Here is an 18,943-nt window from a genome sequence, read left to right as displayed (position 1 = left end):
TTGGCATTTCATTCTTTAATATAGCAAGAAAACATAAAAACATGAAGTGGAAGTGGTCCTGCTGGGAAGGGCTAATTTGGGGTTCAGCCCCAGGAAAATGGGACTTCCTGTGTCACCCCTCCAGGGCAGGGCTGATCTGGGGTCAGGACTGAGCTCCAAACAGGTGGGGCTTCCTGGACTAGCCCACCTGGGGAGGGACGGTCCCCCTGGGGAGCACAGGCCCTGGAAAGCAGAGGGTGCCCTCTGTCTTTCTCTGCATCAGGGCATGCCTCGGGTTCCCTGAGGGTCCGCGGGGGAGGAATACAGAGAGGGGAAGTGGGGAGGAACGTGGCACACAGAGCATAGGTGGTCCTGGGACTTGGCATTGCCTGAGATGTAGAAAACCTGCAGGGATGAAGCCGAGAGAGGCTGTGGTGGGCTGACACCACCTTCATTCCATGGCCACCCCCCCACTCCAGTCTGGCCTCTCCTGCACTCCCTTCCTGGGAGATGAGGAGTGCCAGGCATACCCAAGGGCTCCCAGACAAGCAGACCCTCCCTGTACCCAGGTGTCCCATGGCATCACTTACTACCCAGAAAGCCATCAAAGCTCCCTGAAAGAAGCCGAAAAAAGCATCGCAGGGGTGGTGCCAATGGTCCAAGACCCGGATGTAGCCAGTCAGCAGAGCCAGGGACAAGAAAAGGAGCTGGACGGTGGGCCGTAAGAGCCAGATTTTCTGTCCCCAGGAGCCGGCCTGTATGTAGAGCTGGAAGGCGGGTGGCAGTGCCTTGAAACCCTGGGAGAGGGTAATCAGAGGGACTCCACCCCGGGGCTGCATTTTTGTGCCCACCCGTGTTTTCTATCTGAACCTGCCAGTTCTGTATGGAAATGTATTTCAGCTTCTAAAGAGGATAGGGGCTGTGTCCATCACTGTAAGAGAACTGTGTGCTCTTAACTACATGCTAGCATTGGGAGAATTGTTAGGTGGTGAATGATTTCCTAAGAGTCAGGTGAGACCCTCCGGGTAGGCTCAAGCTGTGAGTGGGCACTGCCACTTCCTGTGTCAGGTCTCCAATCGAAGCAAAGTGGCCTCATCGGCGAACCCTCAAGGAGCAGAGTTTGGGCACTTGATTTTGAAATGGAAAACAGAAAACAAAAAATCCCATCAGGTGAAATTTACTTCCTTGAGATGAGCAAGAAGAACGGGACAGTGGTGCTTGTGTGTTTCAGGGAAAGATCAACTGTGGGCACTTGAGGAACACTTAAGAGGTGGGGGAATTCCTCGAGATCCAGAATATTCTGTTCATGAAATTGTCCACTCCGTACAAAAATCAGACCAAGGCCGGCCTCTGAGTTGTGTGTGGTCTGTCTGTGCACGTTGGCATGTTGGCGTGCACCCAGTCCCTCAACCACCGCCCCATCCCGGGGACGAAGGGAGTCTGTTTTGCTTGTTATTAATGATTAATAGTGACCTTTAGGCCAGATCCTGTTCTCAGTCCTTTGAGGGTATCAGTTCATCTATGTGTTAACTCATGAAACCACACCTCTAGGAGGCAAGTGCTATTTCCAAACATATGAGGAAACTGAGGTTCAAGGTCTCACCTAGTGTCACACAAAGTTGAGGTTGGGAATAGAGCATGTACGTCCACCTCCAAAACCCTGCACTTTTATCACTACAGGAAGCTGTAATTACTTTGTCTTAAAATGCAAAGGGGCAGGGATGGTTTGGGGGAGCTGGCAGCTGAATCCGCTTCCAGGGAGAAAACATTGCTGGTGTAAAGGCAGTTGTGTGACCGTCACGTGCCCCGGTGGCTGGAGCCTCTGTGTCGTTCTGTCTGCCCACCACTGAGCTTGGGTGCTTTGGGCTGGCTCTAATCTGCTTCTGCCACCCAAATCTATGCCCCTGGGTTGTTGGCTCCTTCCCAGAGGCAACTCCCTCTGCTCCACTCCCACCCCCCCCCTTCCCTTCCTGCCATTTTATTACCTAAATATTAGATCTTCACCTCAGCTGGGTCTTGGGTGATTTCCCTTCCTGCGGTCCTTGGTGGAGCCCAGTCCTGGGCACAGACCCAGCCTGGCATGAGCCCTCTCCAGCTGCAAGGGCAGGGGCCGGTGGGGGGTGGACAGAGGGTTCTGCAAGTTGCTATTCTGGGACCAGGACGCTGAATGAATCTTAAGAGGAGACGGGCCCACCCCACTCTTGCCCTTCTGACTCGGGGAACACACAAGCTCTGTGGGAGCTGTGCCTGGCACTGTGGGCACTGACCATGGGATGGCGGGGGTGGGGGGAACAATGGAGCATTTTCTGGCCTTGCTGGGTGTGCAGCTCACCTCCCACCAACACTCACCACCAGATACACCATGCAGTACATCCCCAAGGAGGCGTTCTCAGAATAGAAGGACATCCTAGGGGATGGGCAGGGGGAGCATGGATATCAGCTGGGGGTGGAGTGGGGTGGGGTGGGGACACCTCCTGGGTTCTCCTCCCTGCCCACCCACACGCCTGGCATCGAGGACATCTTCAGGATGCCCTGTGCAGCTGTAGTTGGTGATATAGCCGTTCTCACAGTCGAAGGAGGTTGGATCAGGCAGGCACGTGGCCAGGAAGTGGGGCCGCAGTTGACCTGTGGTTATCTTGGTGATACTGGTCAGGGAGAAGCTGGCCAGGCCACCAAAGATGAAGGTGCCCAGCTGCTTGTAGATCATGGCCGTGTAAGCGCTGCTCAGGAAGGCTGGCGAGCTCAGCTGCAGGCCCCTGACCCGAATCAGCTCTCCCAGGCTGATCTGTGGAGCCGAAGTGGATGGGTGAGGGGGTCACTACTGAGGGCAGAGGGTGCAAGGAGGGAGGGAAATCCTCCACGCTTTATCGCATATAGAAGGGAGGCTGTTGTTTCCCACTAAACCAGCCAAAAGTGTGGGTCTTCTCATTCCATCACACACACACAAATGGGTGACTTCTCCCACCCCTGTGTCTGAAATGGGCAAGACTCCTAAGCCAAGGAATATGGCTTCCCATTATCACCAGGGAAAGAGGGGGGGGCCCCATATTTGAAAGGGGTAGGATTTCAATATACCAGGAAAAGAGGCAGGGCATGGCTCTAGCTTATGTCAGACATAGGTTGGATTTCCTGTCCTATATCTGAAAGGAGTGGGACTTCCTGTTACACCAGGAGAAGAGGTGGGACATTATCTCCCTAGTTTATGTCAGCCATAGGCAGGATTTCCTGTCCCATATGTAAAAAGGGCAGGACTTCCTGTCATACCAGGAAAAGAGGTGGGACATCTCCCTAATTTATGTCATATATAGGCAGGATTTCCTGTCTCATATCTGAAAATGGCAGGACTTCCTATTATACCAGGTAAAGAGGATGGGCTTCCACCCAAATGCTGGAAAATTGTGGAACATCCCCTGTCACCAGGAGGAAGAAGCAGGATGTTCCATGTTTGAAAGGAGGAGGTTTCCCACCTTCCCAGGGGGCAGGGCTGCTTCCTACCTTCTGCATAAAGGGTTGAGGCTTCCCAGTCTACTGGGGGGAGGTGGGGCTGAACTTCCTGTTCTATGCCTAAGGCAGAGAGGGGGTTATTTCCCCTACGAAGTCAAAAGTGGGGGCTTACGTTGTCCTCAAGGAAAGGGGTTTTATGCCATTGAGCAGTGAAATGTCCCATTTCAGTAGGAAAAAGAGGTTGTATTTACTCCTGCTTTAGATCTATAATCAGTGGGGGTTCCCACTGTGCCAGAAAAAGGGGTGAACTTGCTCATAGCGTGTCACCACAGTTTGAAGTGAAAGTGGCCAGCCTCTTACCGTGAAGATGGAGATGAAGAAGCTCATCTTCATGAGTGCCGAGTCTTCGATGATGTAATGGGCCATCCGGGGGTATTGGATGGTGGTGTCATTGCAAAAGAAGCCCTGGATGTGGGGTTCCAGCAAACCGGTCTCACTCAGCACAATGGGGAGGCTGACTGCAGGGGGTGGAGATGACCCCACTCATGGACGGGTCACCTGAGGTTGACTCGCCTTAGGCCTTCTGGCCAGTCTGTCCTCCCAGCATCTCCACAGCCTGGACATGGGGACATGGGCGGGGAGGACAGTCTGGCCAGGAGGCCAGAGGAGGCCAGAGCCCCAGGGACCCATTCAACAGGTGGGGTCTTGGGAATGAGGTGGGTAAGGGGCAAGGATAATGATGGAAGGGATAAGGGTGGAAGGGCTCACTCTTTCCGTATGTGTGTGTGTCTTCACGGATGCATGTACATGTGTATGACTGGCTCTGCGTGTCTTTGTGTGTGAATGTGTATGTGTGCTGATGGATAGCTATGTCTATGTTATGTGTATGTGGTGCTCATGAGTACATGTCTGTGTGTGTGTATGAGAGAGACAGAAAAAAAAAAGATTATACATCGTATCCACGGATGTGTGGGTTGTGCTGGTGTGTGTGGTTGTGTCTGGTATCTGTGTGTGTTTCATGCCTGTGTGGATGGTTCTGTGGCTGATCGAGCTGGGAGAAAATGGTAGCAAAGTTGTGTGTGAGCCGCATCTGGGGCCCCTCACCTGACACTACTATCCTGAAGTCGGGCAGACCAGGGGGCCTGTCTCCAGCCGGTGTAGCCCTGCTCATTCTACAAGCCTATACCAGGCCTCCCTCCCTGTCTTGACTCTGTCATCCACTGAAGCCTAGTGGAGGCAGGCAGCTGGAACCCGACCTCTCACCATCCCCAGCTCCCTCTCTGGGCTGGAAGGGCCAAACTAGTGTCCCAGCCTGGCCTCCGCATCCCAGCAAAGGAGCTCTGGTCACTGGTTCTACCCACTGGGGAGTTGAGGGTACACTGGTCTATGCCAGCCACACATCTGGACCCCAAGCAAGCCCAGGCCACATGGGTACCCACACACCCAGAATCTGACACAGACAATTATACAACCACACAGTCTGACCCAGACACCCAGATTCAGATGTACACACACAGTCATATAACAGTATACCCACAATACACATAGGCCCATATAGACCCAGACACAAAGCTGGCTACACAAATACCATTGGATCGACCACCAGATGCATAGTCACGGGCTCCCATAGATCAAGTGCATGCATAGGAGTCACCCACAGTGAACTGCGCCCCCCCCACCAAGCCAATACAGCAGGTATCACTGCAATACAATATGCAACTCAGGGATCCAAAGGGACACATGCATACATACACACATGTGCACACACACACAGAATTATGCATTCACATGGATATGAGTGCAACACAGACCAGCCCCAGACATACAGATAGACCCAGGAGCTTGCACACAACATACACATAGTCAAAACGTACACAGAGATATATATAGTACAAACATAACCTCCCACCACAGACACATAGACAGACTCAGATACACGACTCAAGGAGACTTACAGCACGTAAAGTCATATGCAAGACTGAAAAAAAAAAGATGAGCAGCTGGATGCTGCCAGCTCCAGGATGACAGGTAAGCACACAAAATCCATTCTTGTGGAGAGTCCCTTTCTGCTCCCTTCGCGCAGAGTCTCATTGACCCAGACATCCCAGAAATATGCTGATGTCCCAAGTACATACATTAGGGCAGGCAGCCAGCCCCAGGCCTAGCAAACCTCAGATAAAGACACACAGGAAGACAAATTCCCTCCAAGGCTTCTTGGGTGTCCACATGGGGCAGGGGCTCAAGGATGGTAGGGAGGGGGCTCACCCAGCATAAGACAGAATAAGTCCAAAGCCACCAACAGCTTGGCAGTCCAGAAGTGTGGCAGCGGATGGAACAGGGGTGTCCTGCGCGGGTCTCCAGGCCACAGGCACTGGTATCGGACCACCAACTCAGGCAAGGCCAAGATGGTATATGGTAAGTTGATTGCCTGTGGGGAACCAAGGGGTTGGCATGCCCACCCAGATTGGATTAGAACTCGAGGCGATCTGGTAACAGCGGGGGACAGGCTGGTTTGAATGGTAAAGATCAGGTGGGCAGGGAGGGGTCCCATTGCAGGCCAGTAATTAGATGGCCAAGGGGGCAGGGCCACCCCGAGAATGGCCAAGGGGGTGGGACCTTCCTGAGGATGGCCTAAGGGTTGGAGGAAACTGAGGCCTCCCTGACTCCATTAGTTGGGAGTCCTATTCCATTCAGGGACTTGACTGATTTGGGGGTAAGGTCTTGAAAGTTTGAGTGGGGTCTGGAAGAAGGTGGAGAGGAACAAAGTGGGTGGGGACTAAGTGCTCAGACAAAATGCTCCGAGACCAGAGGACTCCAGGAAAGTCAGACTAGGAGTGGGGATGGTTCAAAGACTTGGAATGGGGCAGAGAGCTGGAAAAGTGTAACCCAGGACAAAATACTCAGAGGCCGGAGTCTCCAGGAAAGTCAGACAAGGGAGACAATAAAAGGGCGGAGCCTGGCGAGAGGGCAGTGCTAGCCCGAGAAAAGTAGAAAAGTGAGTGGGCCAGGAGAATGGGCAAGGCCTCAGGAGTTGGTCTGAGAAGTGGGCGGAGCTTACGGGAAAGTGGGCAGGCTGGAGGGTGGGTAGGGCTTGGGACAATGGTGGCTAGGAAGTGGGCGGGGCCTAGGGAGAATGACAAGGGAGTGGGAGGGGCTGATGAGTGGGCAGGGCTTGGGATACCGAGGGCGGGAGAGTGGGCGGGGTCTGGGAGAAAGGGAAGTGGAAAGGGCTTACGGAGTTTGACGGGGAAGTGGTGGGGCTTGGGAGTGGGCAGGGCTTGGGAGACTGGGGCAGCACTGCGAGGGGCAAGCCCACCTTTCTCAGGGTCCCGCGGGTCAAAGTCATATCGGAGTTGAAGAGAGTCCTCCTGGGAGAGACGTCTCCGTGCTGGCGATTGCAGACCTTGGGCGATTCCCTGGTGGTCATTCTCCGGCTGAGAGCCTGGTTGGGCAGGTGGGACCCTTCCATCTCCATCAACGGCTGCCCTGTCCCTCTCCGCCACGCCGGGAGTCCTCGCCGCTCCTCATTGGTCCGCCGCGGGCCAATGGGAATTCGCCTCCAGGCTTACCCTGTCTTTACTGTCCCCGGAGCACCGTCCCCGCGGGGACCCGGGGTTGCACCGAGTGGGGATGGGTGAAGGTCTTCAGTCCCACTCCTGCTTCCTACGCCCTGTTCCCGCGTCCAAGACCCTGTTTGGTCCCGTTCCAGCCGGGCTCCGGTGTCTCCCTTTCCCTGTTGCCACGCTCCTTTCTCTAAGTTTTTCAGTAAACGCCGAAGCATCTTTTCATCCTTTCAGCCTAGACACCCTCCTCCCACCCGCCCATTCCTTGAAGCCCTGGACCGAGGCGCCGGGTCCACCAGGGGTCGCCCGCGGCCCACACTGCCAAGGAAAGGGACCCAGCGTTTCCTTGAGGGAGGGAGGGAGGGATAGGCCCCAGAAGGAGAGCCTGGAGGGGTGGATCTTTAGTGGCTCAAAAACCCTGGATCTTCCCTGGGGGCGGGACCCAGGTTTCCTTGGTTGTGCTCCCTTGTATTTGTGTTCTTTTCCAGTCTTTCCAGGTCAGCCTGTGTCAGTCACTTAAGTGCCTTTGGTGGTCTTTGGGCATCTGATACTGTGTGTCTTTGAATGCATATCCCAGAGCCTTCAAGACTCTTTCAGGCTATATGTTAGTGGGTGTGTGTGACTCTGGGCATGAATCTGTCCTTTTGCGCTCCTGTGGCTGGCTTGGGCAGCTGTGTGTCTAGTATTGCATCTCTGGGCATGTCTTAGTGTGTGACTGTGTGTATGCCTGTATGGTGTATCCCCACCACTGTTTTGGTATGCTTATGATTGTGGGTCTGCTATTGTGTGTACTTATATTCTTGGGTGTATATGCTCCGAATATGTATCTGTTGTGTCTCTGTGTGTGTCTGTGGCTAGCTTTGGTGGTTACTCTTGTGTATCTGTGATTATGTGTCTCAGTGTTTGTATGTGTGGTGTGTTTGTGTGTCTGTCTTTGTTTGTGTACTTGTGTACTGCCTGAATCGGGATGTCTTGTACACAAGTGTCTGCCTGGTGGCTGCCTTTCTGGGTCAGTTGGAGAGTCCCTTCCAGGTGTTAGCCGTGCTGGGGCCTCCTTCCTGGGACAGGCTGGCTTGCTTCCCAGCAGAGTGAGCTGGCTTCTCAGGGACTGGGCCCTCTGAGGGGTACCCCGGGCCTGCCCTGGTATGCTTGGGCCTTCCCCATCCCTGTGTTCATCCACTGCCATTAGCAGGGAAACACCATTTCCTACCTTTGATGTCACTGGTGTGAAAATTTTCCCTTCCTCCAAATAGCTCGGGTCTTTCTCTTTTTTATTTTATCTCTTAAAATTTGTGCGTGTGCGGCCTGTGTGTGGCCACTGGTTTCTTTCTCTATGTACTCATACTTGACCACGATTCTGTGTGTAACACACACACACAAACCAAGACAAAGCAAATGTGGAAAATGTAAGTGGGCAGAAGCTTATACAGTGGAAGGTTCATGATCTCTTTTGCAGATAATTCTCCTAAATACCTCTAGCTTCCTTCCCTTTTTTTTTTTTTTTTAAATTTACTTATTTATTGGGCCGCCCTGGGTCTTAGTTGCAGCATGTGGGATCTAGTTCCCTGATCAGGGATCGAATCCAGGCCCCCTGCATTAGGAGTGCAGAGTTTTAACAGGGAAGCCCCCCTCCCCCCCCAACTAAGCTTCTTATAAACCTTCTAGATATGTGCTATGCAAATGTGTCTTTGCTCTGAAACCAAATCCGCATTCTTTGTTTTCTTAGCCCTTAGAGATCTCTATCGAGCCCCAAATAGATGACTCAACCTCCCCCATGGCTTGATTACTGGACTGATTCTATGAGTGATAATCTGACCATTTCTCTTTAGATGACACTTTTGACTATTTCCATTCTGAATTCTTCCTGCCTCTCTTTTGGCCCAGACATACACACTTGTTTCTGGACTCTGCTGCTTCACCTACAGGATCAAATCCGCGCCTACAAGTCACACAGAGGCCCCAGACCATCAGCCTCAACTGTGGCGGAGAGCACTTGCTGTATGCCAGGTGCCATTCTGGCTTCCAATTCGGGACAGTAATCCTAGGAGGTGGTCCCTGTATTAGCTATACTTCCCCGATGGGAACCTCGAGGCAGAGAGGTGAAGGCATTTGCTTTGAGACAGAATTGGGATTTAAAACTAGCTATGCACCAAGACCTTCTCTTATTTCCATTTCGGTTCAGTCGCTCAGTCGTGTCCGAGTCTTTGAGACACCATGGACTGCAGCACACCAGTCTCCCTGTCCATCACCAACTCCTGGAGCTGGTGTGAAAAGCAAGGCTCAGAGATGGGATCATGTGCCATTGTTGTTCCTCAACTAGAAACACTCTTGTAGGCACATCCCCTCACTCCCGCTTTCCTTATCCTGAACACTCATTACATTGGAAACACTCAGTTCAACAGTAGCTGGGTGAGCACCCTACCTCCAAGAAGTCTAAAAGCACCATCGTGCCTTGCCATGTTTACACAATATGGCAAGGGCATTCACACGCCAGGTCTGTGTTTCCCTGGCCTCCCCAGGACCAAGGAGACTCGGACCCAGCTTTTTTAGAGACCTAACCTGGAGAACGTGATTCCTCTCTCAGTTTCAATTTCCTCCTTCAACACGTGTGGACACTCCCTCAGCTCAAAACCAATCTCACTCAGTTCTTTTCTTCTCATTTTTCTTCTTTTCTTGGTTTACAGCCCCCTACTGGGTCCCATGCTCTCTCACTGTGCACTTACCCAGTAATCACTAAAGATCTCTTTCAGGCTTTGCCTGTGGGGACTCGAAGGATCCAGGCCAATGGACTTCATACAGGGTGGCAGGCAGTCAGGAACTCAGAAGGAGGTGAGTTTGGCTAGGAAAAATCAAGGCATACTTCCTGGAGGAGGTGCCTGTTTGCTGGGCCTCTGAGAGGGGAGAAGGATCCTCCCCCCTCCAACTACTTCCTGCCCAATCCCTCCCTTGAGCCCTGGAATGGCAATGGTGAGAGAATTCAGGTCCTTCCCCCAGAGGGGAGGGAAACCAGGGCCCACTATCCCCTGGGGAGACAGCTGAGCACAGAGGTGCGACTACTGAACCATGTGGTGCGAGGCAACTGATGCTGAGAGCTCCATGGTGGGCGGGGCCGTCTATGTCAGATGTGCCGACCACAACAATGCGTCATGGTGCTCCCTGGCTGCGGCCTGTGCCTTCCCCAGGCTGCCAGGCCTTGTTCCCCTACCCTAGAGGGGGTGTACAGAATTCTGCTAAGTCCCTTGGCATCTAGAATTCAGAAGTCACTGGAAGTCCTTGACTGTGACTTTGACTTTTGGAGTTTCAGTTTTTTTTACTCCTCCAGCCATTGGAATTGTAGAAAACTCAGTGATCCAGCTCACCTGGAATGAGCCTTTGCCATGGGCCTGTCACTGCTCACAGCAAGTTCTCAGCTACCCTTTGAGGTTTACTCTTATTCCCATTTAGCAGATGTGAAAAGTGAGGCTCAGAGAGCTGAAGCAGCTTGCCCCAGACCACACAGCAAGAAACTGGAGGGCTGAAATGCAAGACTGTTAGAGTGGGGGCAGCAAACTTTCCACTGAGAGACCAGAGAGAGTAAACATCTGGGGCTTTGTGCGCCAAACAATCTCTGTTGTAACTACCCCATTTGGCTGGAACATTGCAAAAATCACCACAGACTGTATGGAAACGAATGAGCGTGGCTGTGTGCTGATACAATTTTATTTGTGGACACTGAAATTTGAATTTCACACATGATTTGTACCTGTCAGGAGTCTTATTTTGAATTTTCCCAGCTGCCTCAAAATGAAAACACACAAAATGTCAGTGGACTGAGGTTTTTCCACCTCTAGAATCCATGCTGGTAACTATTATACTTTATTCATTCCTTTATTCAGTAAATACTATCAAGGCCTATAATTTTCTACGTACTGGAGGTAGCACGGAAACCAGGCAGGCGAAGATACTCCTCTTTGGGACTTATCAGTTTCTTGGGGGAAAACAACCACGAGCAAGTAAACAAACGAACAAGAATATCTCACGTGGTGGAAACTGCTAGTAAGGAAATTTCAAGGGGTGATGTAACTGGGGCCTGAGAGAGAGACACTTTCATTTGGGTTGTCCGAAACAGTGCCTGGGAGTTCTCTGAATTCCTCTTTTTTGTCAGCTTAGGCAAACCTTGTGAGCTGCCTTGGGGTGGGGTTTAATAATAAATAGAACGGCCCATGGCCTGTGAGCTTCTTGGCAGGGCGATAGTATCTGGTGAAACCTCTTTGTCCTCAGAATCTTTGTATCTATCTTCCTGGCTGGTCAGATTCCTCGGAGAAAAGATCGCACCATCCCCATCTTTCAGGTCCTGGCTGCTGGGTTGAGGGGGCGAGGGTTAAGGTGGGACAGTTTCAACTCTTGCATTCAAGTTCACACATTTGATTCACGCATGATCCTATCATGATTCTTCTATTATCAACTGCATTCCTCCCACCAGAAATGTTGAGATTTCCGTGGTCTGGAGGGGAAAAAAAAGCAACCAAGAAATGGCTGTGTTTCCACCCTACTGGGGAGCAGAGCTGGTATCTCTTTTGGGAATTTACTTTCAACCAACGCTTCTACTTTAGCTGCCACCCACCACATCTCTTTTGGAGTTGGCAGGAGGTCACCAATAATTGAGGCGTGAGACACGGTGGTTGATGGTGGTATTTTGCTAGGGAATGTGTATTTGGCATTCCACCCCATGGCTGACAAGTTTTGGTTTAGGTTTTAAAACAGTCCCTTAACTATGGCTGCAGTGAGATTTTGGGAGACAGGAAAAGTAGGCGCTGGACCTTAATTCTTCCTCTTTACTCAGAAGGACAGCTGACCGCACTTCTGGGGGGAAAGAACATTCCAGGTGTAGGGGACAGCAGGTGCGAAGGAACAACCTTGGTACAACGCAGTGGGTTCTTCAACTTGGGCAAGTGTCAGAATGTTCTTGAAGGCTCCTTCAGACACTGACTGCAGGGCTTCAGTTCCCAGAATGTCAATAGGTCTGGCTGAGGTGCTAGAATGTGCAGAGCTAGCAAGTCCCCAGGTGATGCTGGTTTGGGCACAGCGCTTTTTTATAAACCGCTAGTATTAACGGAAGCGTTTTACACCTAGGTGTCAACAAGAGCCAGTATCATTAGTGTTTTCTCCTTTTAATTCCTCAGAGAGGCTTAATACAAGGTTGAATACAGGGCCGGTATCCGATCTTTGTTCCGTTTAACCAAAACACCCCTCCCCCCATTTCCTGGGCCGCTGGTGGACGGCTGAGATCAATTCCCGGGTCCATTCTCCCTTGCGCTATAGGGGAAGTGAGACCTGAAGGATGGCGAGGTCCACCCTGCTGGTCTGGGGTGAGCCGGGCTTCTCTGGGAGCCCAGGGCTTTTCTAGGGCTGGCCATCTGTCAATCCACGGTTGCTTCCTCTTTTGAGGCAGAGTTCTGGCCGCATCTCCGCTCCTCCTCCCGCCCCCGCGGACACCACGGGAGCGCGAACGGGAAATTTGAGTTTCCTCCGCCTCACTCAAAGTTGTCCCTTTCCTACAAGGGGAATTTCTCCACCTGGACTCTCCAGCCTTTTGCTTGCGGGGTCCAGGGAGTCCCTGACGGGAAGCGTCTAGGTGGGTGGGTGGGGGCAGGCCAGGGAAGGTCCGGGGTCCCGGGAAAAGAGAGGGAAGTAGAGAGAGGACTGAGCAGGGCACTCGGGGTTCCGTTGGGAGGACTTATCCTCCAGAGGACAAGCGGGCTGAGGCCTGGCTGTTCTTTTGACTCCTCCGAAGAAGTGCTGATTTTAGGGGAGCCCTGGAGGAGCCCCAATGCTGGGGGGGCGCTAGGGAGGGATAAGGAATCAGGGAAAGAGACAAGAGAGAGAAGCAGAGAGGCGAAGAGATGACCAGGGAGATGCAAGAGAGATAACTGGGGGTCAGGAGGATTTGATGGAGCAGAGCGTGGAGAGCTAGAGAGAAAAGGAGACAGAGACATTCAGGGAAGAGAAAGTTGGGGAAAGTTTGGACCGAAGGTGGAGAGGGCGGGGCGGGGCCGCAAGGGGCGGGGCGGGCGGGAACCAACCTACCCAGCGCGTCGCTGGGATCCCCACCGGCCACTCCCCGGAAAGCCGGCCTTAGCTATAAAGGGCGGTGCGCAGGACCCGACTCGCAGCCGCCCGCAGCTGGCCATGCACTCCAGCACCCTCGCCACCCCGGACCCTGAGGCCCAGCGGTCGCCAGCGCCTCCGGGTCGCGTCTGCAACCCGCTGCCCTGGGCTCTGAGCGCCGCGCTGCTGCTGCTTGCCGCTGCCTGCGCCACCTGCGTGGTGCGGGTCTGGGGCATCCCCGGGACTCCTGCCTCGCCGGTTTCCAGTCCCGCGCCCAGCTCGATTCTCCCCGTGGGCCTGGAGCAGACTTCCGACCCCCACGCCAGCCTCCCCAACTCTCCGCAGGTGAGATACTGCCCGATCTAGACCCCGAGAGAGACCCGTACCCAGCCCCGGGACCCCTTCTCCATCCGCGTCCCCGCCTCCCGCAAGGTCTTTTCTGCGTCCCAGGCCGAGGGTGGAGAGACCTACCTCCCCGTCCTTCTTGGATTTCTGAGGTCACCAGTTCCTTATCCAGGTCTCCAGGGGGGCACCATTCTAATCCTAACCCCCCGTGAGACCCCATCTGCACCCCGGGCTTCAGATGGGGACCGTTTCACCAATGCGCACCCTGAGGGACACTGTCTGCAACCATCGCGGGGTTTCCCTTTTCTTTCGTAACTCGCAAAGAACCTCGGTTTTCTCCCGGACCCTTAGGGTACCTTCCTTTCCTTCTCAAGACTCTGCAGTATCAAGCCCCCTGGAGGGACTGTCTCCTCGTTTCCCTCCTAAGCCCTCGGGGTCCTCTCCTTGCAGACAGCCAGGGCTGGGGCAGCGCGTGTGTGTACGCGCGCGCGCGGGGTGGTTCTTTTGGAACGCGAAGGGAAGGGACCATTAAGACTAGGCTCAAGGCCTGCGCAGATCCCGGGGACCCCACTTTCCAAGGGGCTGCGTGTTGCGAGTAGAAGGACCTTTATTCACTTAGCGTTTGTCCTTTCTCTCAGCAGGGCGTGTTCGCGCAGCTGGTGGTGGCCGATGGAGGTGAGTGACTCCCTAAAGACCCGGGGGAGCGGGAGGAGGGTGCAGTAAGTGGGAGAACTCCGGGAGAGGGAAGCCTCCCGCTCTGACCCAATCTGACCCTCTTTCCCTCCCTTCTCTGAAAAGCTCCCCCTGCCCTCTTAGAACCTCGGCTCTCCCTCTCCGGGTCTCCTTCTCTGACCTCCATCTGGGCCCACCTCAGACCCCCGGCCCCTTAAGGCTGGGCCTGGATCCGCGCAAATCTCAGCGGGGTCGGCTCCTTCTACTGGACTCTGGGAGATCCGGACCCCTCCTCCCCAGCCGTTTCCCCTCCCTCAATTCTGGAAGCCCCGTTTCCTACTCACTTCCCTTCCCCCCTTCCGGAGACCCGCCTCCTCCCTCTTAGGGAGACTCTTGCCCGGTTCCCTCTGACCCTCCCTCTCCCAGACTCTCCTCCTCATCCTCCCTCTACAGACCGTCCCCCTTTCCTCTCCGTCTTCTGGGGACTCTTCCCCCCAGCCCTTTCCCTCCCCCTTCCGGACTCTCCTGCAACCTCCGCGCGTCTCTTTTAAGGAGACCTTCACCCCATCCTCTCCTCTGTTTGAAATTCCCTCCTTCTTCACCCTCCACCCCTTTCTCTCTCCCGTTAGCTTTCCTCTAGCGTCTTCGCTCCTTCCTGACAAGCTTCCCTTCCCCGCCCTCTCCCTCTCGTCCCGCCTCCTTCTCGGAGTCCCTCCATTCTATCCCCTTTCTGCCTGTCCCCTCTCTTTCCAAACCGCTTCCTGCCATCCCTAGGAGCCCCCTTTCCCCTCCGTCATCCTTTCTGGCTTTACATGTCCTCCTCCTCCTGGTTCCTGGAAGTCTCTCTCCCTCCACCGACACCCCCTCTCTCCCCTCCGCTTCCTCAATCTCCAGCTTTCTGAGTCTCTCCCCCTTCCCCCCCCAATCCTTTCCTCCCTTCTTAGCCCCTCTTTCCCCTCCTCAAGCCCCACTTCCCTCGAGACCCTCTTCCTTCCCTGAGCTCCCTTATCTTTCTCACACACTCCTCCTCACTTTTGCGTCTCCCTTAGAGCCGCTCCCCTCCTTTCCCAGGGCTATGCTCCCCGCTCACCAGCTATGCACACCTGCTCAGTGTACCCCACCTTCCCCTCCCACAGCACAACTGACCGAAGGGCCGGTGCAGTGGCGTAGCGAGCCGGGGTTGACAGGCGTGACTCTGGCGCCAGGCATGCGCTACGACAAGCGCACCCAAGAGCTGGTGGTCCCCGAGGCCGGAGTCTACTATATTTTCTTGCACTTGACTCTGAAGCGCGTGATGGCCGGCAACCTCAACAGCTCCGACTCCGTCTCCGTGGCCCTGGACCTGCAGCCTCACCAAGCCGGGGCCGCCCTAACCCTCACCTTGGACTTGCCACCCCCACCCTCGGGGAACTCAGCAGCTGGTTTCCGGAGCAGCTTGCTGCACCTGGATGCGGGGCAGCGCTTGAGCGTCCACCTGCGCCCCACGATCCAGGAGCCTCTCTCCTGGCAGCTCTCAGCCGAATCCACGGTCTGGGGCCTCTTCCGCGTGGCCGCCCAAGTTCCCAGTGGACTCCCCTTGTCAAAGCTCACGTGACCCGAGGCCTAGGTGTCACCTCTTTGAACAAGACTGCATCTTCCCTTCCTTCGTTGGGGCCCCAGGTGATGGGACCCAGCTCCTCTACCTCACTGGGCTGGCCAGGGGTCAGAGCTGCTGACCCTCTTCCTCCAGGATCCTCTGGGTCCCTCGGTATTTATTCTGAGCTGAGCTCAGACACTGTACATTATATTAATCCATTCAACTGATATTTATTGAGCTTCTGCTCCATGCCAGGCACTGTACAGGGCTAGAGAAATAGGAGCAAATAAAATAGACCCTCTCCCCATCCTTATTTATGTTAATATGTGCGAAATAGAGACTCATTTCCAACCCCTCTCCTCCCCACTCCATGGGACTCATGGGGCTAACTTGTGGGAGGGGGTCCAAGTATCTATGCTGTGTGAGCTTTATTCACTCATGCAAAATTTATCAGGCACTGTTTTAGGTGTTGGGGATCCAGCCAGGAACAAGACAAGACAAAACCTCCAGCTTTTGCCAAGCTGATGATCTAATATGCTGGCTTTACACTATGACTTTGTGTGACCCCATGTAACAGGGACATACGGGAGGGTGTGAGGTGGTACCTGATGCTGGATAATAAAATATTTTTATATATTATGACTGCTATGTACTGTACATTTACTAGACAATGTGAGTTATCTTGAGGCTTCAAACTGCCCTGTGCCTTAGGCATGGGATTTTTGTTATTCTCGTGGTATTATTTCTATGCCCTTGAGATAGTTCACCTCTACTGTATCTGGTAGTGGAAATACTGTGTAATTCTGTTTCGCAGGACATTGCTTGCCAGCTCTGTGTTCAGTGTCACCACACTAGAAATTTAAAATGGACCATGGTGATAGTATTTACACTAGGGGAAGCGACAAAGCTTACAAGTCCGATTTGATGTATTTGTTGATTGCCTACACTCAAAAGTGCTGGGAAAACAGATGTTCACCATGTAGATGACATTTATGTGGGTTTTGCCTGTAACTGTTATATTGTGACTAGCACACAAAAAAATCGAGGAAGTCTTTCTATAGTGCTGTCAAACCATTATCTGATTTAGCAAAGAAGTTCCAAGCATCATCAAAAAGCAAGTGAAGTGTGAACACACATCTTGATTGTTTCGTTCCATCTCCGTGTCTAGAGGAAAATATCAACCTCCATTTGCTTGTTTCTCACCTGCAAGCATAGATTGGCTTTGGGTTACAAAAGTGGAAAAAAAAAAGTGAGAAAGGCGTTCTGTGACACTCAGTTTTGGCTGTATGGAATTTGCAGTGGGGAGTATCTTATTTTATCGCTGGAGGTTGCCTGCTAAACATTTATGCCAATAAAATTTATAATAAATACAGATTCAATTCTCTCCTTTTAAAAAATTTTAATTTTGTTTTATTCATTTTGCTGCATTGAGACTTAATTGCAGCACTTGAAGATCTTTTGGTCTTTCTTTGAGCATGAGAGATCTTCATTTGTGGCATGTGGAATCTAGTTTCTTGACCGGGATTGAACCCAGGCCCCCTGCATTAGGAGCGTGGAGTTTTAGCCACTGGACCACTAGGGAAGTTCCTCAATTTTTCTACTTCATGAGAGCTGGTTGTTAAACATTTGCCAGCACACCACTGTCCTGACCAGTTCTCCCAACCCCCCTAATTTTCCCATCATGAAAATCTGCCCCTTGGCCCTTGGCTCCTGGGGCTGGGGTGGACAGGGAGGTTTCCATAGAGCAGGTGACCTTAATGGGGACTTAAAAGGAGGGGTGGAGGTAAGGAGGAAGGGGAAGAACTTTGCCTGTGCTAGACAGCCAGGAGGGTGTGTGATGGGCAGTGAAGATGAATTTCATTGCCTGACCCATCTCTACTCCTCAAAGAGTTCCTTCCATTCCCCACATCCCTTCTGAGGGAGCAGAACTGACATTGAACTGACAACCGTGAATATGGGCATGAAAGTGAAAATGTTAGCTGCTCAGTCATGCTCAACTCTTTGTGACCTCATGGACTGCAGCCTCTGTCCATGGAATTCTCCAGGCAAGAATTCTAGAGTGGTTTGCCATTCCCTTCTCCAGGAGATCTTCCCAACCCAGGAACTGAACCCAGGTCTCTCACATTATAGGCAGATTCTTTACCTTCTGAGCCATCAAAGTGAAGTGAAGTCACTCAGTTGTGTCCGACTCTTTGCGACCCCATGCACTGTAGCCTACCACGCTCCTCCATCCATGGGATTTTCCAGGCAAGAGTACTGGAGTGGGGTGCCCTTTCCTTCTCCAGAGGATCTTCCCAACCCAGGGATCGAACCTGGGTCTCCCACATTGTAGGCAGACGCTTTACCTTCTGAGCCATCTGAGCCATCAGGGAAGTCTCAAATATTTGTAGCTCAGTTGGTATAGAATCTGCCTGCAGTGCAGGAGACCCGGGTTCGATCCCTGGGTTGGGAAGATCCCCTGGAGAAGGAAATGGCAACCCACTCCAGTATCCTTGCCTGGAAAATTTCATGGACAGAGGAGCCTGATGGGCTGCAGTCCATGGGGTCACAAAGAGTCGGACAGGACTGAGTGACTAACACACACCCACACACACATCGTTAAATTAGTAGTGAAAGTGAAAGTAGTGAAGTTGCTCAGTCGTGTCCGACTCTTTGTGACCCCATGTACTGTAGCTTACCAGGCTCCTCCGTCCATGGAATTTTCCAGGCAAGAGTACTGGAGTGGGTTGCCATTTCCTTTTCCAGGGGATCTTCCCGACCCAGGGATCGAACCCAGGTCTCCCACACTGCAGGCAGACGATTTAGTCTGAGCCACCAGGGAAGCCTAGCTTCCTGGAAATTAGCTCTATGCTAATTGGCAAATACCTATTACTCCCTGATGGCTCAGAGGTTAAAGCGTCTGCCTGGAACGCAGGAGACCTGGGTTCGATCCCTGGGTCGGGAAGATCCCCTGGAGAAGGAAATGGCGACCCACTCCAGTACTCTTGCCTGGAAAATCCCATGGATGGAGGAGCCTGGTAGGCTGCAGTCCACGGGGTCGCAAAGAATCGGACACGACTGAGCGACAACTACTACTAACTACTCCTTTGTTGGAAGCTTCCTCTGGACCCTAGGATGGCCCTGATAACCGAGGATCCAAAGTGTTAACACTGAGTGCACCCCTGGGATTTGTGGGGGAAGGGTGTAGTCCAGGGGCCAACTTCAAATCTGATTGGTCAGTCTCTGGCTACACTGAGTGAAGTGAGTGATTGAAGTCTCTCAGCCGCGTCTGACTCTT

The 18,943-nt window shown here is 53.0% G+C and overlaps 2 protein-coding genes, 1 long non-coding RNA gene and 1 other non-coding gene across 5 annotated transcripts; 3 read left to right on the top strand and 1 right to left on the bottom strand.

Moving 5' to 3' along the window:
- On the bottom strand, positions 1 to 8,230 carry LOC138440233 (phospholipid phosphatase 3-like). Its single transcript, XM_069589369.1, has 7 exons — positions 6,740 to 8,230; positions 5,689 to 5,851; positions 3,784 to 3,941; positions 2,484 to 2,764; positions 2,329 to 2,386; positions 570 to 746; positions 1 to 384 (listed from the first exon to the last, which is right to left on the bottom strand). The coding sequence occupies exons 1-7, from the start codon at positions 6,896 to 6,898 to the stop codon at positions 259 to 261; spliced, it is 1,122 nt and encodes a 373-aa protein (XP_069445470.1). The 5' UTR covers positions 6,899 to 8,230; the 3' UTR covers positions 1 to 258.
- A 607-nt stretch (positions 8,231 to 8,837) lies between these two features.
- On the top strand, positions 8,838 to 11,214 carry LOC138440231 (uncharacterized). The gene is made up of 2 exons (XR_011256975.1): positions 8,838 to 9,815; positions 10,431 to 11,214. It is a non-coding gene; the product is annotated as an uncharacterized lncRNA (long non-coding RNA).
- Positions 11,215 to 12,629: 1,415 nt separating this feature from the next.
- Positions 12,630 to 17,038, top strand: TNFSF9 (TNF superfamily member 9). 2 transcript variants are annotated; one of them, XM_069589367.1, is made up of 3 exons: positions 12,630 to 13,418; positions 14,060 to 14,093; positions 15,227 to 17,038. In XM_069589367.1, the coding sequence occupies exons 1-3, from the start codon at positions 13,155 to 13,157 to the stop codon at positions 15,682 to 15,684; spliced, it is 756 nt and encodes a 251-aa protein (XP_069445468.1). In that variant the 5' UTR covers positions 12,630 to 13,154; the 3' UTR covers positions 15,685 to 17,038. The 2 variants fall into 2 exon arrangements, with proteins under 2 accessions (XP_069445468.1, XP_069445466.1); XM_069589365.1 differs by having other exon boundaries at positions 12,631 to 13,418; positions 14,057 to 14,093.
- Positions 17,039 to 18,538: 1,500 nt separating this feature from the next.
- TRNAS-GGA (transfer RNA serine (anticodon GGA)) lies at positions 18,539 to 18,611 on the top strand. The gene has a single exon. It is a non-coding gene; the product is annotated as a tRNA-Ser (tRNA).
- Positions 18,612 to 18,943: the final 332 nt, after the last annotated feature.

This window comes from Ovis canadensis, chromosome 5 (assembly GCF_042477335.2).
Source record: "Ovis canadensis isolate MfBH-ARS-UI-01 breed Bighorn chromosome 5, ARS-UI_OviCan_v2, whole genome shotgun sequence".
NCBI classification, from domain to species: Eukaryota; Metazoa; Chordata; class Mammalia; order Artiodactyla; family Bovidae; genus Ovis; species Ovis canadensis.
This window is presented reverse-complemented; position numbering and strand designations above follow the sequence as displayed.